We start from the raw sequence: 19235 nt of genomic DNA on the forward strand, positions 1-19235 counted from the left end.
GATGAAGCCTGATCTCTACTGTACCTACCCAAACACTGCTTGTTTGAAAGCTTTTGCATATGTATTCCAGGACATTCAGATCGATTAGAATTAGGAGAGAGAGGTGGGAGGTTGGGGGAGGGGGATACACACACACACACACACACTCAACTAGACTCCAACCATTCCCTTGGAATGTAAAACTATCCAGAAATCAAATAGCCCTTGGGGGTACCTGTCAATATTTGCTGACTGGGTTGAGTTAACCAGGGATGTGTCTCATTGATTTGCATGGTATTTGTGAGCAGAATAACCCCCTTTCCACAGTTAAATATATCTCTATATATACACTCAGAGAGAAATAAAAAGAGAAAAAAAAACTAGAGGCAGGTTGTTTCCATGTTCTAGGACATGTTTCCATCTCTGGATGGTGCACGGCAGGTCAGGACAAAGCCACTCTGCTAATTGATGCCCTGAAGCATGTTCAGACAAATGACACAGGCAGTCACAGCAAATAACCCCTCTTGAATCCACCAGCCAGGTCAGGCTCTCCCCACTGCCAGCCAGCCCTTGGGCACCGTGGGACTTGCTTGCACCTTCAGCTGGCAAAGACAGGCACCTCTGGGTACAGAAGTGTCAGGGTGGCCCATGTTATTTAAAAGTTGTAGCAACACCATCATTTTCTTTTGTGGGTCTTTCAGAGGGGAATTCAGGAGTGGAGGTGGTTGCAACGTGATCACCAAGCCTTGCACGTTGACCCCAAGGAGCAGGGCAGTGAGGAGGAGCTGGGTTTGGAGGCAGGCTCAGGGCAGTGCAAGACTGGGGAGGTCAGGGTGCTGTTCTGAGCAACCTTGGGTGCTGCTTGTTCTCCCCATGCACCAGATCTTTGCACACCCATTTCTGTGACCTTCAAAGATTTCCTGCAACGGCCATTGACTCTTCCCAGGTTAACTGAGTGGCCTTCACCTCCCTGCCCTGGGCTCAAAGCACAATCCTCCACTGCAAAAAGTCAAAGGTCTGTCCATCTGGGAAGCAGCACCAAGGAATGGAAGAGCCAGCTTTGATTTTGGAAGAGCCAAGTGGAACGTGAGGCTCTCCACCACACCTCAAACCTGGGCAAAAGGTCCTGAAGCCAGCAAGCCCTGAGCTGCTAGCACCCTGAAGACTCAGCATCCCACCTAAGGCTGGCAAACCTTCCCAGTGCTCTGCAAGTGCAGCCCTGCCATAAAGAGGCCTCCCAGCAATGGCACCAGAGAAGCACAGCTCAAAAGAAGGGCAGCTACCTCTGTGTGCCAAGGTCCTGCAGCCCAGGTCAGCTAGAATGGTGCCACAGTGGACAACTCAGAGCTGGGGCCCCTCACACTTCGGGAGTGAGTGAATGCAGCAGCACCCAAGCCCAGCAGGAAGGTTTTTGCAAGTTTAATGTGGCCTTCACTCAACTTGGCTTCATTCCTTTCCAAAGTGGATTAAACTATGGTAATTAAAGCTCTTTTAACTCACAAAGTTCAGTTGGATTAATTTTTCTCTGCCCCCCTGGGAGCCAGCCTTGATGAGCACAGGACCAGGAGCAGCACAGAGAACCATGGAATGGTTTGGGTTGGAAGGGACCTTCAAGATCATCTAGATCCAACCCCCCTGCATGGGCAGGGACATCTCCCACCAGCCCAGGTTGCTCCAAGCCCCATCCAGCCTGCCCTTCAACACTGCCAGAGGAGGGTGCTTTGGTCTGATGACCAGCCAAGCTGCCCAGAGACAGCCAAGGCACCTGTGGTCCCATTTCCCTGGGGACTGAGGGGAAGGGGCTGCCTGGGGCCACACAGGGCTCTGGGCAGGGATGTGAAGCTATGGGCTTCTAAGCATTTCTTATCCATACACAGCAAGGAGGAAAGGCATGATGTGCAGAGAAACATCTCCCTACAGCTTCAAAGAGTGGCTGCCAGCTGGATCAAGGTGACACTGAGTGGTAGGGGACACCAGAAGCCAGCAGCTTTTCTCTTCTCCTTAAAGTAAAAATAACAGTCCCTTCTCCCTTGCGGCCCACATGAATATTTCATCAGCAAACTCCTTCATTCTCTATTAGATTTTTTTTCCTCCCTCTCTGGCTGAGGTGGGAGGCTCCAGCTTAACTGATCCCTTCTCAGCTCTTCTAGGTGGAGCTGAGGACACTTCTGGCACACAACGGAGGCACTGGGGGCAGCCACAGTGGTCTCAGGGTAACAAGATGGAAACATGTCAAGGGTCCAAGCAAGTCTGTGCCCCTCACACTCACAGGACAGTACTTGGACAACTCAGGAATGCTGGTGAGGCACCACCAGGTCCTGTTTGTACCAGATGAACAGGTTCCTTATCCATCACCATCAAGAGAATGAGCAGAGGCTGCCCCCTCCAGCCTGTGCTTTGCTGCAAGGGCACCTGAGCACTGCTCCTCTACATCTACAGGTCTCTACATCTGTTTGGGCATGGGAAGGGTAAGGAAAAAGAAACACTAAATCCCCCAAAATCAGATAGTGCAGCTTGAAGCCTCTCCTGGCTTCACTGCCTATTCCACAGGAGGCCAGGAGCACAGTAGGAGAAGAGCACTGGGAATTAGATATGTCCATACACCTTCTTCTCTGTCAAAGGCCAAGACCCAGGCCCTGCTGGAGTGGCCAGCACTGACCAACAGCACCAGCTCCCCTGGGCACCCTTATGAAAACCATTCCCTTCCCTGCTCCTTTTTCCTTGGCCAGGGCTTTTTGCACAGACACTGCCCCAGGCCCCTCCTGGCTCCCTCTGCCTCTTCCCAAATGGAAACGGGAAATGGTCAGGTTGATTTTTATAGCATTTGGGGAAGGAGAAAAAAAACAAACCACCCAACGTTTTTGATTTAGATGAAACCATCATGAGACTTGACAAAGCCTCACAGAAACCCCTGAGGAAAGATCTGAAATGCAGGAAGAAGGATAATGACACACTCTGAGGTCTAGGTCTCCAAACCCACGAGTCCTCCTGAGCATGACATTTCTGTCAGCCTCTAATGACCTGCTGGCAAGGGGCCCCCAGCCCCAACAACAACCTGCTCAGGAGAAGCCTTAAAAGCAATTCCTGGTTTGAGCACTGCTCCTGGCAGGGCCCTCACTGCCAGACAAGTCTGCATCTGGACAACGCCTGGTCTCCAGTTCAGGTTGTACTTGTGCCAAGTGGGAACAAAGCAAATCCATCCTGTCCTTGCAGGACTCCAGGGGAGAGAGAGGGGAAGCAACAGACATGGGGAGAAAACAATGATCTAGCATCTCCCTAAAAGAGACACAGGTCATTCCAACAGGGGCCAGAATCACACAAATGAAGAGTTCCCACCTACCTGGTAACAGGTGAGCCCAGGCAGACCCCCAGGGCTGCGGCTGATCCCCCCTGCTCACCTTTTTCTCATCTCCCTCCTGCAGGAGCTGGAGGTGGCTCCTCTTCTCACTGTCCTTGCGCAGGGAGCTGTGCTGGTGGTGGGGCAGCCCCACTGGGGGGGACACACTCCGGCCCTGAGGGTCCACCCAGGTGTAGATGTGGTTGGTGACGTAGCCCCCCGGGATGCGTCCCACCGAGTGCACAGACAGGTTCAGCTTCTTGCAGCCTTTCAGTACCTGGAGGGGAAGGCAAGGAGAGGAGGGAGTTAATGCCTAGGGAGGGGGAAGGACAATCTGCCTCAGGACTTTAGGGATTGAAAGAGCAATCACCAGCTGAATGACTGGGCTGCATAAAAAGCTACCAGAACTACTGGGATTTTTTTCCCTGTTCCCTCCTCAACAGCAACTTGTGCAATTGTTCCTCTGCTTCTCCAGCTTACACTGTAAGAAGCTGACATAGGTTTTACAATTAACTTAAATTAACTTATAGGTGTTCTTCCAGTAAGTCCTTTCTGATCCCTCCTGAGGCCTCAGGCACATCAATGCTCTGGATCTGCTCTCATAAAGGGGATGCTTTCACTTCCTTTCCCATAGATACCTCCTTTTGATGAGCTGCTCCTGCAAGGTCTCCTCTCCCCATGGAGCACAGAAGCTGCTGAGCAAAGCTTGTGATCAGGAAGAACAAATGCCAGCAGCAATTAGGTAAAGGGTAATATCATCAGTAATATTGGGCTGGCTGGGTCCCAGCTCTGACCTGGTGATGCTCCTGTCCCTCCCTGCCAGAGCTCAAGAGACTCCAGCTCACCAATTCCCAGTTCAGCATCTCCATCACATTTGGCTGCAAATTTGTCACATGCTCCCAAGGTCATCATGTGCCTGGAGGGCTTAAACAAGGGCTGCAAAACCAGCAGCCCCATCAGAGCAACTGCAGACGACTTCAACACCTTGGGCTTCTCGCTAGCTCCAGCTCCTGTCCCCTTGGCTCCCCAAGTCCCTTAAACACATCTCCTGCCACAACCTCCTCTCTCCCTGGAGCACATGGAGCCCAGCCTGGCTGGCAGGGGTGCTCTCCAGTCTTGCTCAGCCAAGTCTCATTGGGATGAGAGAGCTCTTTGAGCCTGCTGCCCACCGCAGGGTCCCACTCTCAAATGGGCACCACAGCACAGGGACCCATCCATGGTTCAGGACACAGTTCAGATTCCCAAGCCCAAACCCCTCCATAAGCTGCCAGGCAGACAGGCCCATGGGGATCTGAGCTCCATGGCAATGAGCTGGGGGTGGAAGGGAAGCTTCTCATCCCCTCTGGAGCTACCTGGGAGACAGGACACAGCTCTCACACAATCTCAGAGCATCCACCTGGCAGGGGAGCAGGATTCAAAGATAAGCCTCTAGGGTTTCTGCCACACAGGAGACATTCCAGGCTCAGGAGAAGCAAGCAAGCACAGGCAGGGCCCCCAGCTCCACACTGGGCACCAGGGAGTGTCTATAGCCTGCCCCGAGGCTGGGCAGTGGTTGCTGCTCAAGGTCAGCAGCAGGCAAAGTGCTGCTCCCATCCTGCCTCAGCTAAATGTCATCCCCTGAAAGAGCAGGAGCAGCAGCAGAGCTGCTCTTTGCAGGCACAATCAAGTTTCCAGGGATGAGAGGCCAGAGATTTACAAGGGACTTTTTACATCCCCCTGCAGCTCCTTTGACATCTCTACCAGGAGATGGGACCTGAGTCAACAGGGAGATGTTTTATGCATGAAGGTGACAGCAGAGAGCCTGGAGGCAAGGAGAGCAGCTCCTGGCTCAGGCAACAAGCTGGGCCAGGGCTCCCCAGCAGCCTCCCTGCGGGAAGAGAGATGAGAGTGAGGAGAAGCTGGTGGTGGTGCCCATCAGGGTCTTGCTGGCAACAGCCTCTCCTAGCAGAAGGCAGAGCTGCTGTGGGCAGGCTGGTAGCACTATGTAGTCCTTCATACATTTACTGAGGCTTCTCAAGGACTCAGGGAGTGAAGCAGCTTCCCACCCAACAGAGGGATTCTCCCCCAACACAACCCCACTGCTGGTGCCTACTGCAGAGCTAGTGCAGGGCTGGAACAGCAGCCACCAGAGGACTCCCCTACTTAGGAGCCCTTCAGGACACAGTTCTGCTGGCCACCAAGCCACCTACACAGGCAGGTGACCTGCACCACAAGACACAAACTGCACCTTTTGAGTGACCACAGGTGGAGGAGGACAGTGGCACACACAAAGGACCTACCTGACCACTGTGAGGCAGAGTGGGACAATCCATGCAGCTCAACAAGGATAAACCAGTCACACTGACCTCAGTAGGTGGGGAATCCAGTTACCTGCCCCTGTGCCAGGTGCTAAACACATGCAGAGAGATGGTGCTCACCCCAAGAAACACCAATGAGAAAGAGCAAGCAGAGAAGCAAGGCAGAAAACACCTTGTCCAAGGTGACCCCTGAGAAAGCTGGTGAGAGCCCCTCTCTCTTGGCAGAGTGTCACATCTACTCAGTGACACGGCCCCTGCACGAGGCTGAGACCCCATGCTCCCCACCACAACCCCTCACCCTCTCCCTTTGCACAAGTCAGGCTCCACCTCAGCCCCACAGGCTCCCACCTGCCCCTCAGCAGCAGATGGCACCTCCTGTGTGCACAGCTCCCACCCCCTCCAGTTCAACTCCCTCTGCATCAGCTTCATAACCCGGGCCACAACGAAGGCCCATGGCACAAGCAAACCCTTCCCCCCAAGCTCTGAGCTGGTGGAAGAGCTGGAGGCAGTTGGACATCCCCAGACCAGGCAGGACAGGTGTGGATACTCTGCACACAGACGTGTAACACACCATTGCAGGCACCAGACACACACACCTGGTAAAAAACTGCAGCTGTTTAACACCACTGAGGAACCATTTAAGAGAGGAAGAGCAAGAGTGATGGGTTTTATCCAGAAGACCATCTCCCACAGCCCATGGCCTTCCAGCACATGCCTAGATGAGCAAGCATTTAAGCCTCTGCCTACAGCAGGTTTAAGCACGGGTCTGAAATTCAGCCAGTGAAGCCCATTTGTAAACTGAATCTATTTGTAACCTGAGTCTACTTATATGAATAGGTTTTTGACTCGTGAGCTTCCAAGAATTTCAATAGTTTCTTTACTTTTCTTAATTCCAGGATAAACCCAGGTTAGCAGCTCAGGGGGTGAATCCCCCTTTGACTGTGAGCACAAACAGCCTCAGGAATCTCTGCTTTTAACTCCAGCACAAGCACATCTGCTCCAGCAAGCTGGAGTACAGCTCCTGCCTGAGGAATGGATGGAGGCTGAGGACCACAAGGCTGGCTCAGCACCACCTGTGTCCTCCTTCTGGCCACCACAGCCTTGTCCCAAACCACAGGATGGTCCCCACAAACTGCTTCCCCAACCCAGCGACCACTGAAGTCAGTTTTGTTCCAACGTTCGAGCTTCCTTTGTTCATTTGGCACCCACCAGCTACTTGAACCAGAGGAGATGGGAAGAGAAGCAGCATTTTCCCTCAGATAGCAGCACCACACGCTCCATAAGGAAGCACAGCAGGCAGGGGAAGGAGATCTGGCACAGGCCTATAAAACCTGTGCACAGCCATGCACTGAACTAGACTTTAACAAAGCACTTGGCACACGGAGCTGTGAAGGGATGAGGCAGCAGGTGAGCCAAGGGGGAAAAGCTTCCATGGTACATCCAGAGACAGGAATCACTGACAGCTGCTTTGGGGAGCTCCCAGGGAGCAGAGTTACTGCCCCTTTCCCTGCCTGGGAAGAAATGCTGTGCTTTCCCCTTAGGATCTTTTTCTGGCTTTACCAAGGCTGGTGCATCTGTTCATCTTCTTGTTTCTAAGTGTGCCCCTCCTGGCATCTGGAGAGATGGAATCTGTCACCCTTGGGGGAAAGAGAGGAAAAATTATGGACCCAGTGTTATAGAAGAGACCTCTGGAACAGGACTTGCTGCGAGATGGCCTGGAAGTGGTGCACCCAGGCAGGGTGCACCTTAAATCTCTCCTCTTCCAGTATAAAACCATTAACCCTCTTCCTCTCCCTCCTTGCCCTTGTCCCAAGCCCCTCCCCAGCTTTCCTGGAGCCCCTTCAGGCACTGGAAGCTGCTCTAAGGTCTCCCTGGAGCCTTCTCTTCTCCAGGCTGAACACCCCAACTCTCCCAGCCTGTCTCCAGAGCAGAGCTGCTCCAGCTCTTGGATCATCTTTGTGGCCTCCTCTGGGCTTGCTCCAAGAGCTCTTTGTCCTTCCTGTGTCGAGGGGCTCCAGAACTGGACCCAGTACTTCTCATCTTCCTTGCAGACACCCAAGTTGTCTTGTGCCCAGTGATTGCAGAGATACCACCACAAAAGCAACAGCATAACTCATCCTGCAAGCTCTTTGGGAAAACCTGTGATTTGACAGGCATTCAGAACCTAAACCATTTGCAGTGGACCATTAAATAAAATAATTCCACCTCCTTAATCCCTTCTGCAGCATCAGGCAGCACAGACTGAATCTCCATTTCCTTTCTCACGCTGTTTCAGGGACTTGCTACATGTTGTTCAGTGCTGCTGTGTTTTGTTCCAGACTCATAAAAATTTGGCTTTGTCCCATCTATAATGCACATGAAGACTGTGGCATGAAAGGTTTAATGCTGGCACCACGGTGTGCAAGCACACCTGCTAGAAGAAAAGCTGAAGGAAATAATTTAGTTGAATCTGGGGATCGGTGCCAAAATATTTAGCAAGGAAAGAATCACCAGTTGCCTAGAAATGTTATTAGAAGGAACACATGCCAGAGAGAAGGGAAGACTGATTCCATGAGGCCACTGATCCCCTGACAGCACGCTATTTAATTATCTATCAAGTCCTTGGAGTGTGAAGTAGATTGCTTAAAATAACAATTAAAAAAGGTGCATTTTTAATACCCACATTTATCACCTTTTAGAAAAACAAAGCCCCAAAAACAACACAAAGTGCAGCACGTTCTTTGCTAGGATCAAGACTGACAGCTGCCTCTCCTCCTGACCCTCCCGTGCCAGGCCATTCCTGCCCAGCAGGTCTCACATTACTGAAGGCTTTCCTGCAGAATTTTCCCCTTCTTGGGGGTGCCAAGATGTTGACAGCAAAATAAAAGCACCTTCCAGGCCTTCAAAAAAAAAAAACGGCCCGGCTAGGAACACGGATGTCAGGAATCAGCAGCAATTAATCACCAGAATTCTTCTGGCAGCCTGAATAAAGTGTGTGTCTCGGAGAGATCCAGCCCACTCACTCACCTTCCCTGCTAATGAAGTGAGCAATCTATTGCAATTCAGTCCCTTAGTGGGTAGATCACAGTTTGATACAAGAAGCATTAACTCTAAGGCAACCTCCCCCTGCCCCCAGACACAAGCTGCTTTCTTCCTGGCAATAAATAGACTTGCCAGAGCTGTTGGGCTTCTTGGGCTGTTCTGATAATAGGCATCCAAGTGCTGGCTCCCATTTTCAAGCTGCAAAGGTCAGGGTGGGGGTTACCAATCAGCCAAGTACCCAGCAATTTTGCACCAAGTCCCCCCAAAAAGTAAGGCACCGACTTGGGAAAAGAGAGCTGCAAATGGGGAAAAGAGATGTGGAGATACCACAGAAGGGAGGCAGAGGGAGCTTTTACAGCATCATGGAGAGAAGTTTGTCTAAGCACTATTTGCTGCCCTGCTCTGGGGTGCTCCTGCTGGATCCAGGTGTTTTTAGGCTTGTGGGCTCAGCTAGAGTGAGCAAAGCCACCTCAGTGCCAGGGGGACCATGAGGCTCCCTGTGTCTGCAGTGGAGGGGAAGGGGCTGGACTGCAAGAACTTTGTCAGGGAGGTGGATTGAACCCCATCTGCTGAATGGTTCCTCTGTCAGCTGAAAGGACAGAGCAGATGACAGCAGGCAGAGGCATCACCTGCCTGTCCTGAGAGGCTGGCTCCAGGGATCCTCTGCAGGCAGGAAAACTATAAGGTTATTACAGCTCCCACTACACACCTTGGTTAAGGCCAAGTTTGCCAGGTGTTGTCCAAATGTGTAGGGAGAGATTGTCCCCTGCCCCAGACCATAAGAGGCTTTGGATCAAGTGTATCCTCCACCTTGCCTGACAAGGACCAGGGAACTGCTCCTGTGCAGAGAAACCAAGAGACTCATCTGCACTGACATCCTTGTGTGGGGAGGATGTGCTGCTGGGGCAGGCAGGGATGAGGAAAACCAGTCCAGGAAAAAGGTGAGAGAGGCTTTTGGAGACAGAAATAAATGGAAGGGAAGTGGAGACACTTCAAAGGGGGTGCTGGGTCAGAGGAACCAGAGGGGAAAGCAGTGAGGACCACAGCACAGGGGGGAAGAAAGGTAGGAAATGGCCTCCCTGTCAGGAAGGCAAATGGGGATGGGAATTACAGGAGGCACAGTCCAGCCTCTCCTGCTCTCCCAAGGCAAAGGTGACAGCAGTTTGGCTTATAAGTAGTGGCATTTATGTAGATAAATGCAAATCGATGCATAATTGTGGTGACTGTACATATTAGCCCCAAGACATCAGGAAGCCCATGACCCTTTCACCTGGCAAGGTCAACTGAAATCTTAGCTCTGGGGCCTTCTCCCTATCCCCTCCGTGGCTGACACTCCCTATGCCCCCTTCAAGACAAGGGCTTGGTCACCAGCCACCCCCTCAATCTTGTCACTGCATCCCTCAGGCCAGTCCAGGACTATGCTAACAAGAGCAGAAAATGCTTTATTTCCATACAAGCCTGGAAAGCTGCTGATGTCCTTTTGGGGGAGCAAGCTCCACGAGGGGAATCTAGATCAAAGCACTCCTCCCAGCTTCCTCTTGTTTTCCCTTTCACCTCCACACCAAACAATGCTGAGAAGTATCACAAGAACCACCCACAAACCCATATTGCCTAGATACGGTTAGTTATTTGGTGGAGAAACTAACTTTGAAAGAATCAGTTGGGAGACGTGAACTGGACACTTGGCTGAACACCAAGGGTACCCAATCAGTGCCTGCACAAAGCAGAAGCCCTTCCCTGCCAGCACATCCCACCCTGAGAGGCTCAGACACCATTTCTGAGCCCAGCAACAAGAAGTTGGTGTGATCAGAGCTTCTCCAGGCTGCCCAGGTCCCTGTTTCACCTGTATTTGCTAAGCACTTGGCAGCCCATGACAGGGAGCATTCACAGAGCACCCAGTCAAAAGAAACTAAGCTAAATCATTTGAGAAGATGCATTGTCAGTTCAGGAGATGGAATTTAGAGACAAATCATTCTCTGAGCAGACGTGGCATTGAGGAAGTTGTCAAGAAAATCCATCATCTTCCCTGAGGACAGAGAAGCTGAGTAAAAGACATTTAAGCTCCCCAGCTATGCTGCTCACTAATGCTTTTGTTTTCTTCTGATAAACACTGGAAGGAAAGACAGGCTTTTATCCTTTGGGTTATCTTAGTAATTTCTCAGTGGAGGCAAAACTGTGTATTTACAAGGAATCCACTTTATGCTCCAAGAACTCAAGGATGCCCTAACAATACTAACCCTGATGAGCAAGCCAACGGCCACGAGAACCATCACCCTTGCACTGTGAGGAGAGGAGGGACTAAGGACTTCATTCTAATCTTTCACATCAGTATAATGCCACTTGATTTCATTAAGGCTGATTGTGATTTGCTGGCATAATGAAGGGAAACAGATGACTGAGTAACTTGCTCACTGAGGGAAATCAGTGGCAAAGCAGCAAATATAACCTGCTCCTAACTCCAGTGTAACAACTGACCCCACGTCCCCACAGATGCTCTCTGTAGGTGCAGTTTACACATGACACTAGTTTGCTCAGCTCAGCTTGCAGTGCCCATGGAGCACCCTGCTCAGCCTGCAGTGGGGCCCTCACCACCTCGGGAGGCCCAGCACTCCAGCCTGCTCCACCACACACCATCAGATCTGCCTCTGAAACCAAAAGGATCACTTGCCAGATCTGTGCTGTCACTGCCATCAGCCCTTCCCCTTAAGGAGCCTTAGATCTAACATGAAATGCAGATGCCTCTAAGTCTTTCCCTCCCCCTTTTTCCTAGGGAGAGATCTTGGTGACATTACACTTCCCATCCTCTCCCTCCTGGCTCAGCTGGCTACAGAAGCTAAAATTGAAGCCGTTTGCAGGAGAGAAAAGCAGAGCAGAAGCCCCTGGCATCACACAGCACCTGCGTTTGCAGTTGTAGGTGCTTTTTTTGTGTGCTGGTCCTGAGGCTTTTTGTTGGTTTGTTTCTAAGCAGACCCAGAGACCAAGGAATCGTTTACCACACTAACTTTGAGGTTGATGTTAGTCACATCCTTCTTTTGCATGTTCCAGCTACCTGAGACCCCTTGGGAAGGGGGCAGGTTTCTAGCCTCTGGATCAGCGAGTTCTAAAATACAGTGCTAAGCAAACAGGCATTAAAGGAACAACCTTCACAGAACCAGGGGATTCAGGTATTTTTTCCACTCCTCAGACATCCCAACCATACCCATGTGGGCTGGCCCACAACTCCAAGTACTCAGAAGGGTTAAAAACCAACCAAAGAAGCCAAGCTCTGCGTTCACTCCTAGTGCCACACGATGCCTGTGCAGTGGTGATTACTGACTGCAGCAAATAAGCAGCCTCAGATAATAATAATCAATTTATTGGGCATCACAAGAAACAATGAAATGAGGTTTACATTCTTGTAAGCTGCCTGGAAGGTAAAATTGCTGTAATTATGCTTTGGAGGCTCAGGGCTGCAGGACTCCTCTGTCATTTCCCAGAGGCCTGTTGGCAATATCACAAGTGCCCAGAGCACGAGCAGCTGGAGATCTTTCTACCCTGCACGAAACATGATGGTCTCTGAATAGGTCACCTTGTTTGCCACTGTGAAAGTGCAAATTAAAATGACATTAAAAGAACTTTAATCTCCTTTTAATTGTTTTTGAATGCCTGCTTTGACACTATCAGAGCAGGTGATGGAAGGGCTGGTTTGGAAGGAGTGAAAACCTCTGTCCAAGCAGAGAGCCCAGGGGGTGGCAATGAGATCCCCCCACTGCAGGGCTGTGCTCCAGAGAACTGGTCCTTGTCCATGACATGTTCCCATGACAAGCCTTCCCCTGGCCCCACCACACCTGCAGCAAGCCCCACAGCTTCTCTCCAAAGCTACCGAAGAACCCAAGACAGCAGAGTTGAACTAGTCCAGTTCCTTTCACAATAAACCTGGTGTGATTCAAGTCCAGACACTGGAACAGGTTGCCCAGGGAAGTTGTTGAAGCTCTATCCTGGGAAACTTTCCAAAGGCAGGTTGGATGGGGCTTGGAGCAACCTGGGCTGGTGGGAGGTGTCCCTGCCCACTCTGGGGGGTTGGAACTGGATGATCTTTAAGGTCCCTTCCAACCCAAACCATTCTATGACTTTGGCAAAGCTACCACAGACTTACACCAAGAGGAAAGAATCACACCCCCTGAGACTGACACACACAAATCAGCCTGGTTTTGGTGACCCTGATGAAGCTCATCCAGATTGGCCAACTTGTCAGCATGAACAGAAAGACACAACAGAGCAGTGATGGAACCAGCACAGCTCCAGCTGGTGTAGCTCATGAAGCCAAATCCTCAATCAGGAATGATCCACTGGAGTTATGGATACTTTACACTCTTCTCCCCTTCCTCCTTAAATGATTGAAAGGGACAAAAACCTACTGCAAAGCAACGAAAAAGGTGGGAGAGCCCAGGAGGGCAAGGTTAATGCAAACCTCAGAGTAGAGATGTATCTTCCTGTGCAACATTTTGACGGTCTAAAACTTCAAGCACCTCAATTTTAACCACTCTGGACACCATATTACAGCTTATCAAGACAAACTTCCAGCACAATTGCTACAATATCAACAGCAAGGCTGATGAAAGCCAAGCAGGCTCTAAAAACACGACAGACGACACAAACTTCTTCACTTACACCCTGATTTCAGTTACAGTGATCTTTTGCTAAAGTGCACTCTTGAATGCTGGAATGATGGAGCTATAATTGTAATGGAGTCATTTAATTTTGATTTGGATGAAGCAGAGAGCACAAAGCAGACAAGGCATAAAACTCTGATGCTCTCATAAAGGTTAAGACGCTGATCATTAAGGGAATTGATTTGGATGTTTAGGTAATCTTGTCATTTAACCCAGAATTCTACTTTTTATCTAATTTACACTAAAACCTCTACAAACCCCATTGACCTGGTCACAGGCCACCAGCCAGTTTTCAGTCAGGACAGACTGAAGTGCATTGTTTTTGTCTTCTTCACCCAGTGTCGTGGCAGCTTTTGGTGCCATGATTCCACTTTTGGTCCATCACAGCTCTGGGTGATGCGTGAAAATACCAGGCAGAAGACAGAAATTGTTGCCAGCTCCCAGGCAGTGCCTTTCTCCTCCCGGAGGGGAGCACTGGAAGTGGCTGGGGTGCTCCTGCATGGCCAGACATGCACGAAAGGCTCAGAAGGCTGAGCTACCATGATTTGTGAAATTAATGCAATGCTGTGTGAAGGTTGAGCTGAGCATCTCCCAGCACTGTGACAGGCAAAGTTGATTTCTGGTTCAGTAAGTTTGTTGTGCTCACCCTGGAGAGAGCGATGTGCCTGGGAGCAGGCCAGGCCAACAGAGGAAGAGCTTTCCTGATCTCTGACATCATCTTATGCCCTGAAGAACAAGCTTTGACAACTTCTCACACAACAGCACATTCTGCATATTATGAATAATAATGCTGTCCTAGACAGACAGAGTCTTGCTGCAGGATAGGGAAGATGGAAGGGCAGCAGGGAAGGAGCTCCTCCTTGGGCAGATGGAGAGCCAGCCTGTCCCTGCACCCCTGGGAGGGGGAGCTGTGCCTCAGTCAGACAGATCCACCACTTCTACTCATCTAGAGCAGGCAGAGGGTTTGGAAGACAGAGCTGGGCAATATGGCTGTTTTTAAAAGCCCTCTTTTTGCTCACATTTCCCCCCCTCCCCTCTATATATCAACCTGATCCAGTGTATTCATAAATCCCAGGACCAAAGCCAGCTCTGGTACACATCTGCTTACCCAACCTTTCCCTCTCCATGATCCACTGCAGAGCAGCCCAACAGACATCAGTGAAGATGTCAGGACACAGCGAGGTCAGCTCTGCTTGAGACCACAGCAGAGTCAGAGGCCTTTGCAGAATTGTGGACACCTCAAGAATGAGCCCAAGATCTTGGGTTTCAAGGGGAAAGAGAGAACATGGGGTCAAGCCACCCTGTGCACCTCCACCTCTTGTCCCTGCAGCTCTGACATCCTGCATGATGTCTAGAACATAAGGCTGAGATGTTTGTACCTTACACCCAGGAAAACCCACCCAAGAATATCCTTCACCACCACCACCAAGTACCATCTGCTCTTGATTCCCTCCTCCCCAGTGCAGCAGGCAAAGATAAATCAGCACTTGCTTAATTCTAAAAATCTCCAAAGGAATTATTACAGCTGTACCCAAAATCATTCTGCAACTCTTCCCAAAGAAAGCATTTCTACCACCACTACATGGGTCATAAACCCTTCCCAGCTGCCACAAGGGTGCAGGAGCTCTAGAAGATGCCACCACAGCCAGGTACATGACCAAACTGATGTTTAAAGAAGTTCTGCTCACAAACAGACAATTTCTAAGCTTCTCCCTCCTGTCAAGATCACATTAACAAAATCTAGCTCCTATCACAGAACAACCCCTTGGCAAATTGCACCCTCCAGGAATTATTTCTGTGCTGGAATTACTTAGATTTATTCAATATTAATAGTGCTTAAGAGACATCACGTATATTATATTAAAGAACAAACAAAGTGATGTGAATTACCAAGCAGAGTGGGTTGAATTGGAGATAAATTCATTGAACAGAACATTCCTGACAGTTGGTTTCCACCCAGCCCAACACTGTAGTCAAAATGTGGGGTGGTTTGGTTTGGTTTGCAATCTTTGGGGCACAAAATTGCAGCCTAACTTCCATCATTAGGAAGGTAAAAAAAAAAAGTCCTAGCAATCTTTTCTCTAGTCTCAAGATTCCTCAGGACACATTTCTGGTCTGGAAGATGTGCCCTTGCCTGGGGCAGATTTAAAAAGGAGGCAGGGAGGGTGGAGGGTTGTCTGGAAACACTGTTCAAAGCTGTGTGAGATGAATGCAGTGTTGGAGGAACACACCACACGAGACAGGCTGTGGACAGTGGTTTTAGCTTGTTATGGAAGAGTTAAAGCACAGACAGCTGCAAAACTGCCTAGCCACCCCAGACCCCTGCTCTCCACACACTGCCTACATAAAGCTGCCCCTAAACGTTGATTCTCCAGCAGGGAAGGTTTGTGCCTGTGCCGTGGGAATGCTCTGAGCTGAGCCCACCAGTCACAAGAGCATCTCTGGGAATGACTTGGCTCACTCAGGCACGGACTTTGCCCCAAAACGGTGAGATTCAGGTGAAAGCCCCGGTTTCTGGAGCTACCTACCTAGCTTTGCGTGCAAGCTCGGGCAGGGAGCAGCCCTGCTGTTCCCCACAGCGACGGGAACCCGCGGCGTTTGGGAACGAGCTGCGGGAAGAGCCGGGGACACGTCGGTTGTGGAACTTTCTCCTCCTTCCCCGACACAGTCAGACGGGGGCTGGGATCTGCTCCTACTTCGGACACTACACAATCCCGGGCAGCGGGAGGGCTGTTCTGCTTCCCCGTGCCTCAGTTTCTCCACCTCTGGGAGGAGAGCGCACGGCAGAGCGGCTGTTCCATCCCCTGCCGATGCCGATTTCCAGCTCCCACCGACCTCCCAGACTGGAAGGAAGCCCAGAGCAGCACCGCGACGTTTCAGAGACGTGATTAAAAAAAAAAAACAACGTATCGCTTGGCTCGGAGGGGACGAACCTGCCGCGTTAAGAGCTGCGGGCGATGCCAAACTGACCCCCGGCAGCTCCGCAGGCACCGGCGCTGGCACCGGCAGCTTCCCGGCTCTGCTGGAACCCGCCCGCCGGCGGGACGAGCCCGATCGCTCCGTCCCGAGCAAAGCCGGAGCCACCGGATCCCACCGGCGGGTCCCGGAGAGCCGGGGGGCTCCGTTCCACCGGCTGCAGCGGGACGGAGCAGCGGGCAAAGCCGGCGGCGACACGAAACAGGACGGGGCGCCCAGAGACAGCGCCGGGAAGGGAGCGGGGGGACACGCAGGGTCGGCGGCTCCGGGCAGAGCGGGACGGGGCGGGAGGCGACCGAGCTGCGAGGATGAAGAGGAAACCGGAGCTGCCTTACCTTGACAGCCTCGGCGTGGGTCACCCTGTCCAAGGACTTGCCGTTGACCCCCAAGATCTGGTCTCCGACGCGCAGCCCCTCCCGCTCGGCCAGGGAACCCGGTTCCACCAGCGACACGTAGATCCCGACGCCGTGTTCGGCCCCGCCGCGGATGCTGAAGCCCAGCCCCTCGTGGGCTTTGCTCCGCCGCAGGGTCACCTGCCGCAGCTCGCCGGGGCCCACCGGAGGGGCAGGGGCGGGCGGGGGGCGGGCGGGGGGCGGCAGGTAGGGCCCCTCGGCCGTGTACTGGTCGAAGAGGAGCTGGTCGGAGCGCGGCAGGACGAGGCGGAGCAGCGGCAGGAGCTGCCGGCGGCGGGGCCCGTCGAGGAGGGCTCGGAGGGAGCGGACCAGGTCGCAGACGTTGCGGCGGCCGTGGTAGGCGTTGAGGCAGAGGATGAAGCGCTCCCGCTCCGCCTCGCTCAGCAGCGCGGTCAGCGCCTGGTGCAGCCGCCGCACGTTGGCCGAGAGCGGCCGCGGTGCCGGTGCCGGTCCCGGTGCCGAACCCAGCGAGCCCGACGAGGAGGAGGAGGAGGAGTGCACGGACACGCCGTCCAGCTCCGCGCTCATGGCGCCGGGCGGAGCGGGGCCGGACCCGACGGCAGGGACGGAACCCAACCGGACCGGACCCGAGCGGCTCGGACCGAACCGAACCGGTCCCGTTCGGACCCCGCTGCCCCGCACGCACCAACCCCACCTGGGCGCGCGCTCCGCCGGCGGCTCCCCAGGAAGTGACGCGGCCGCCGTTGCCGGGAGACGCGTTATACAGAGCGGGCCCGCCCCGCCCCCGCCCCGCCCCCGCGGGAAAGGCAATTAGCGCCTCCGCTCATTAGCGCTACCGCTTGTTAGCTCGGGCCCCTGTTGCCGGCGGGGAGCGGGCAGCGGTTGGACGGGGCGGTACCAGCCCAGACCTGGGGCCGCCAGGCTGAGACCTGCGAGCAGCTCATCGCAGGGATGAGAGGGGCTGCTTCACTCAGGGAGATGGGCCCTGGGGAGACGCTGGCCCCGCTGCCAGGGGACTTGTGGCTGCCCCCTTGCTGGAAGTGTTCGAGTGAGCTTGGAAGTGTTCAAGGCCAGGTTGGATGGACCTTGGAAGAATGTGGTCTAGTGGGACAGGGGAGGTTGAGGTTGGATCTTGGGAATAATTTCTTCATGGAAAAGGTTGTCAGGCCCAGGCTGCCCAGGGCAGGCGTGGAGTCCCCATCCCTGGAGGGGTTTCAAAGCCTTGTAGATGTGGTGCTGAGGGACACGGGGCAGTGGTGGCCTTGGCAGGGCTGGGGGAATGGTTGGACTTGGTTGATCTTAAAGGTCTTTTCCAACTAAACCAATTCTACGCTTATTGACAGGGTGTTGAAGCAATTGATGGTGTTGTGTGGGACTACAGCCCGGGTCTGTGGGGTTCAGGGGAGCCAATTTTGGCCTGGGATGTTGCCACACAACTGGCCACCCTGTTTTCTGCTTCCACGCCTCAAACTTCAAACCCAGAAGCGAAGCATCAGGATTAGAAATCAGCACAGAAATCCGGGGATGGCTTTTGCATTTGCTGGATGAATTATTTCTCACTACATGAGGTTTTAGTTTCTTTTACATCTCTGGAGCACTGAGCAAAGACCATTTTCTATCTCAGTAATTTGAAATCACTCTGTCTTCACTGAAGTGCCTTGTATCAACTGCAGTAGAGGAGGATTAAAGCTAATTTATCAGATGCATCTTGATAGCAACGGAATTCATTTTGTTCATGGATATGATGGAAGAGTTTTAACAGCTGCATTACAAGTAGCTTTATGTATTGAAGCTTTGTTGGAGCTTTTAAAACAAAACTAAACAAAGCAGATTGCTAATTGAAATTCAGGTTCTAACTGTGGGTGATAAATAGGCAGATGGAACAGTCAACATTACTGGAAAGGAAGGGACAACACAGGACAGAAAAGTGAGTAAAACCAAAAACACGCCCACATCAGCCAAACCAAATGAGAGAAGGGCAAACAAGGTAGTGCACAGCTTCAAATTCCACTCCAACACTGTTTTAATGCTTGGTGCCCTGCTGAGAGGCTCCTCTATTTAAAGCACTGCTATTCCCACCAGTGCAGTAGCTGAGCATCTCCAATCTTTTTTCATCCTGCATGAAGACGCTGAGGATGTTCAGACAAGATGTAGGAAGAGCTGCTGCTGAGCTGGCTCCAGACTGGAGCAGCACGTTCAACTCTTTCCTCTTCAGCAGAGCACAGCAGTGCCCAAAACCCATCTGTGGGTGTTCAGTGACCAAAAGTGCCTGGTGGTGTCCTATGGCCCTTGATATTTTGACTGCTACTCCAGAAACTACCACAAAGCCAGTTTCCCAAGCCTAAAACAAGTTCAACCTACCACTACCCAGCAGAAACATGCACAATATCCAGACAAGTGGCTGCATTTGGAAATAATTCTTCTTTTCTTGCTGCTAGCCTTGCCAGCAGAGGTTGTTCATCCTTGTGATGCCCCATCCAGCCACCACTTGCTATAGGACAACTCCCAGGCACCCCTTTGGAGCAGGGCTGGATGTGTTGCCTGCTCTACTTTCTGCTCACAGATCACATCCAAAAATGTTGATCTCCAGATCTTTAAC

At 52.1% G+C, this 19235-nt stretch overlaps 1 protein-coding gene across 4 annotated transcripts in view; it reads right to left on the reverse strand.

The window, feature by feature from the left end:
* WHRN (whirlin) overlaps positions 1–17203 on the reverse strand; it is a 51946-nt gene extending 34743 nt beyond the window's left edge. For all 4 annotated transcript variants that reach the window (XM_051636845.1, XM_051636844.1, XM_051636842.1 and 1 more), the window contains exons 1-2: positions 16598–17203; positions 3378–3593 (exon numbers count right to left, since the gene is read on the reverse strand). In XM_051636845.1, coding sequence (XP_051492805.1) covers positions 3378–3593; positions 16598–17203 — 822 coding nt within the window. The remainder of the gene's footprint in view (positions 1–3377; positions 3594–16597) is intronic.
* Positions 17204–19235: the final 2032 nt, after the last annotated feature.

The sequence above is a fragment of the Apus apus genome, chromosome 19 (assembly GCF_020740795.1).
Source record: "Apus apus isolate bApuApu2 chromosome 19, bApuApu2.pri.cur, whole genome shotgun sequence".
NCBI lineage: Eukaryota > Metazoa > Chordata > Aves > Apodiformes > Apodidae > Apus > Apus apus.